This window comes from Bison bison, unplaced genomic scaffold (genome assembly GCF_000754665.1).
Source record: "Bison bison bison isolate TAMUID 2011002044 unplaced genomic scaffold, Bison_UMD1.0 scf7180017864280, whole genome shotgun sequence".
Classification (NCBI taxonomy): domain Eukaryota; kingdom Metazoa; phylum Chordata; class Mammalia; order Artiodactyla; family Bovidae; genus Bison; species Bison bison.
Window position 1 is genome coordinate 8,439,546 of NW_011494852.1, and position 4,055 is coordinate 8,443,600.

The 4,055-nt window shown below is 52.1% G+C and overlaps 1 protein-coding gene across 3 annotated transcripts in view; it reads left to right on the forward strand.

The window, feature by feature from the left end:
• AXL (AXL receptor tyrosine kinase) overlaps positions 1–4,055 on the forward strand; it is a 35,936-nt gene that overhangs the window by 7,093 nt on the left and 24,788 nt on the right. For all 3 annotated transcript variants that reach the window (XM_010849260.1, XM_010849259.1, XM_010849261.1), the window contains 2 exons: positions 2,104–2,184; positions 2,316–2,431. In XM_010849260.1, the coding sequence (XP_010847562.1) occupies positions 2,104–2,184; positions 2,316–2,431 (197 nt within the window). The remainder of the gene's footprint in view (positions 1–2,103; positions 2,185–2,315; positions 2,432–4,055) is intronic.

A 4,055-nucleotide genomic window follows, 5' to 3' on the forward strand; every position in this document is an offset into this window, starting at 1 on the left:
CGGGCTCTAGCGCCGTGACCCTGGCGGGGGCCCCCACGTGCCAGGTGCCTGGAGGGCACCTAGGCTTCCCGAACTCCCTCCCCACCTCCCCGGGCAGGCCGCCCGGGGCCGTCCTGTCCCTCGGCTGGGCCCGCGGGGGCTGCGGGCACCTGACCTTGGCTGGGAACCGCGGCCCGGGCAGCGGAGCCCTGGAGCTTCCCTGCCCACCCCCTTCCGGCCTCGCCGCCGTTGCCTGCGTCCACTCCCTCTGCCGCCTGAGAAAAGGAAACTTTGTGTCTGCGAGTAGCTGCTGATGGTGGTGGGAACAAGCGCAGCGCAGAGCGAAGGCGGGAGCCGCAGCGAGGCCAGCAGACACTCACACGCAAACACAGATGGATACAGACCTGCAGCACACACAGATTTAAGACTTGGTCCTCCTTACATCCTGTCACCCAGACTCTGTGTGTGTGCGTGTGTGTGTGAATCTGTGGGCATTGTATAGCTCTGTGTGTTGTGCATCTCTGTGTGTGTCTGCGTCTCTTGTGTTTGCCTGTGTACTTGTATGTGCCTTTGTGAGTGTGAATTTGGACTTTCTATAGCTCTGCGTGTTGTGTGTGTTTGTGTGTCTGCGTCTGTTGTGTTTGATTGTGTACTTCTATATGCCTTTGTGTGTGTGTGTGTGTGTGTGAATCTGTGGACGTTGTATAGCTCTGTGTTGTGTCTCTCAGTGTTTGTGTGTCTGTGTCTCTTGTGTTTGCCTGTGTACTTGTATGTGCCTTTGTGTGTGTGCGTATGTGTGTATGTGTGTCTGCCTGTGCTGCCACCACCACCACACTGGGGAAGGGAAGGCAATCCCGCTTTCAGACACTCAGAAACAGCTACTCAAGACTCCTCCACGAACTCACCCATGGATTTACACATGCTCACATTGCTACGCACACACCCTGAAATGCTCATAAGTACACAAATGTATCCACACCAATCCAGCCACTCATTCAACAAACATTTATGGAGCACCTACTGTGTACCAGGCCATATTGGGCCCGGGGGGCAGGGACGGGGTAGGAATACAGCAGGGCTGAAACCCCTGACCCTCTGGGTCAACACTCAGCTAACAGGAGACACAGGACCATGTGAAGGATACTGTGATGAGGAGAACCAAAGAGAGAAAGTAAAGCAGGGAGGAGGCTGGCTGTGGAGGTCAAAGTCACTCAGTCGTGTCTGACTCTTTGCGACCCCATGGACTATACAGTCCATGGGATTCCCCAGGCCAGAATATTGGAATGAGTAGCCTTTTCCTTCTCCAGGGGATCTTCCCAACTCAGGGATCGAATCCAGGTCTCCGCATAGCAGGCAGGTTACTTACCAGCTGAGCCACGAGGGAATGTCAATTTTTGACAAGGTGCTTGGGGAGGGACAGAGTGGCTGGAAGGTGAGGTCTGAGTAAGGAGTGTGAAGGAGGGTGGATGTCTGTGGGAATGCTTTTCTAAGCAGAGGGAATGGAAGTACAAACTTCCCGAGGTGGAAATATGCTTGGTACCTTCTAGAAACACCAGGAGGCCGGTGGGGCTAGAGCAACTGAGTTTGGGGGAGAGAGGTTGGTCGCAACCAAGCTTGTAAATGAACAAACATGCCTATGTTTACACAACCCCATGAAGGCCTGCTTCTTAAGTGTGTGTTAATAGGTGTGTACGACTCTACGGGTGTCTTGTGGCTCAGTGTGATTGTGTCTGTGCTTGTGTGTATATGTTTGTGTGTTTGCCTGTGTCTAGGTATGAGTATGTGTGTTTCTGTATGTAAGTGTGTACATTTGTGTGTATAACTGTATGTTGGGCCATATGTTTGTGGTGTCTGTGTGTGAGTGTGTGTGTGTGTGTGTGTACATGTACATGTGTCTATCTTGGTGGGGGTTAGGTCTGTGTCAGGGTGGTGTTAGCTGGCCTGTCTTTGGGGGTGGAGGTCTGCATTCCCCATACATCACCTCTCTTTTTGACACTCCCTTCAAGCAGACACCACTGGGGGCTGGACTGATCCTGGGGATGGAGTGTGGTGGGGCATGCTCAGCCGGGCCCCAACCCCCTCCTTCCCCTCTCTGACCGGGCCCCCCCTCGCATGACTCCCCAGGCCTGAACAAGACTGCTTCTTTCTCCTGTGAAGCCCACAATGCCAAGGGGATCACCACATCCCGCACGGCCACCATCACAGGTGACAGGAGAGGGAGCTGAGGAGCTGGGTGTTAGAGGGTATGGGCTTGGGGTCAGAGGTCAGAGCTGGGGTAGAGGGCTGGGCAAGGAGCTTCGGGCACAGGATCAGTCCCTCCCCTCATCTGTCCACAGTGCTCCCCCAGCGGCCCCACGACCTCCACTTGGTTTCCACCCAGCCGACGGAACTGGAGGTGGCTTGGACCCCAGGCCTGAGTGGTATCTACCCCCTCACCCACTGCATTCTGCAGGTAGGTGAGACCACAGCCTTTCCTTGCCTCCATCTCAGCCCTCCTTCCACCCAGAGCCATAAGCCCTCATCTTCTCCCTGGGATACCAGCCTTTCCCAGCCATTCGTTTGAGAGGCAGTAGAACCTTGGGATAAGCCAGATGTCCTGGGTTTAAATCCTAGCTCCAACAAGCTGCTGGCTGCATGAGCTTGGGCGGGTGACTCAACGTCCCTGGGTCTCAGTTCTCTCATCTGTAAAATGGGCATAACGGTAGTCCCAACCTGGTAGACTGGCTGTAGGAATTCAGTGAGTGACTGCATTTAACAAACTTAAAATAGTATCTGGAACTTGGAAAGCATGCAATAAACTATTGGCTGCTTTTGGAAATTCCCTAGCCATCCAGTGGTTAGGACTTCATGCTTTTGCTGCTGGGGGGAACGGGTTCAATCCCTGGTTGGGGAACTAAGATCCTGCAAGTAGAGCAACGTGGCAAAATACAAACAAAAAGCTATTTGCCGTTTTCATTTTTTAAATGTTGGTGAAATTGATTCTAGCCAGAATAGAAACCCTGAAACAGCAGGGACCAGGGCCATCTTTCACCACTGGGTGCTCACAGCCCTTGGGCTTCTCCCATCCCATCCCTGACCACTCTGGCTTGTCACTCTCTGGGGGTGAGTCTATCTCTCAACTGGACTGTGAGCTCTGGGAGGGGCAGGGCTGAGCTGGCTCAACCACCACTGCATCCCCATTATTTATTTATGTTTAAAAACTATTACTATTTTTATTTTTTGGCTGCCACACAGCATGTGGGAGCTTAGTTCCCTGATCTGGGATGGAAACTTAGTTCCCCTTCCTGCAGTGGAAGCATGGAGTCTTAACCAGTGGACCACCAGGGAAATCTCTGGGTTCCCATTACTGCCCAGTGCAGGGCCAGACACTGAGTAGGAAACGTTTACTGGAAGAATACCTGATAATTGAGGTGAGCTGGACCCAGCCTTCTGCACTGAAGCTGCTCCTGCTCTAGAATAAGAAAAACAAACCAGCACACATCTCCAAATACGCGATCTGGTTCTGGCCTGAAGTTGTCTGAGATTTGAGAGTTTAAGTGAGGATGAGACAATGCTCATGATGGGAAATGACAATATTGAATAGTGACCAGCTTTTTTTTTTTTTTTTTTCAGTCATGCCACATGGCTTTTGGGATCTCAGTTCCCTGACCAGGGACTGAACCTGGGCCACAGCAATGAAAGCCCAGGATCCTAACTATTAGGCCACCAGGAAACTCCCAATGACCAATTTTTATTGCATGTCCACTATGTGCTTAGGTTTCCCTGGTGGCTCAGTGGTGAAGAATCGGCCTGCCAACGCAGGAGACACAGGTTCGATCCCTGGGCCAGGAAGATCCCCTGGAGAAGGAAATGGCAACTCACTCTGGTATTCTTGCCTGGGAAATCCCATGGACAGAGGAGCCTGGTGGGCTACAGTCCAGGGGGTCACAAAGAGTCAGACGCAACTAAAGAACAAAAACAATAACACAGCCACTATGTGCTGGGCCTTGTGTTGCAGCTTAACACATACTTGTTTGAGTGTTTTGTAAAGTAGAGTCTATGGATACACTCATTTTCCAGATGAAGAAACTAAGGCT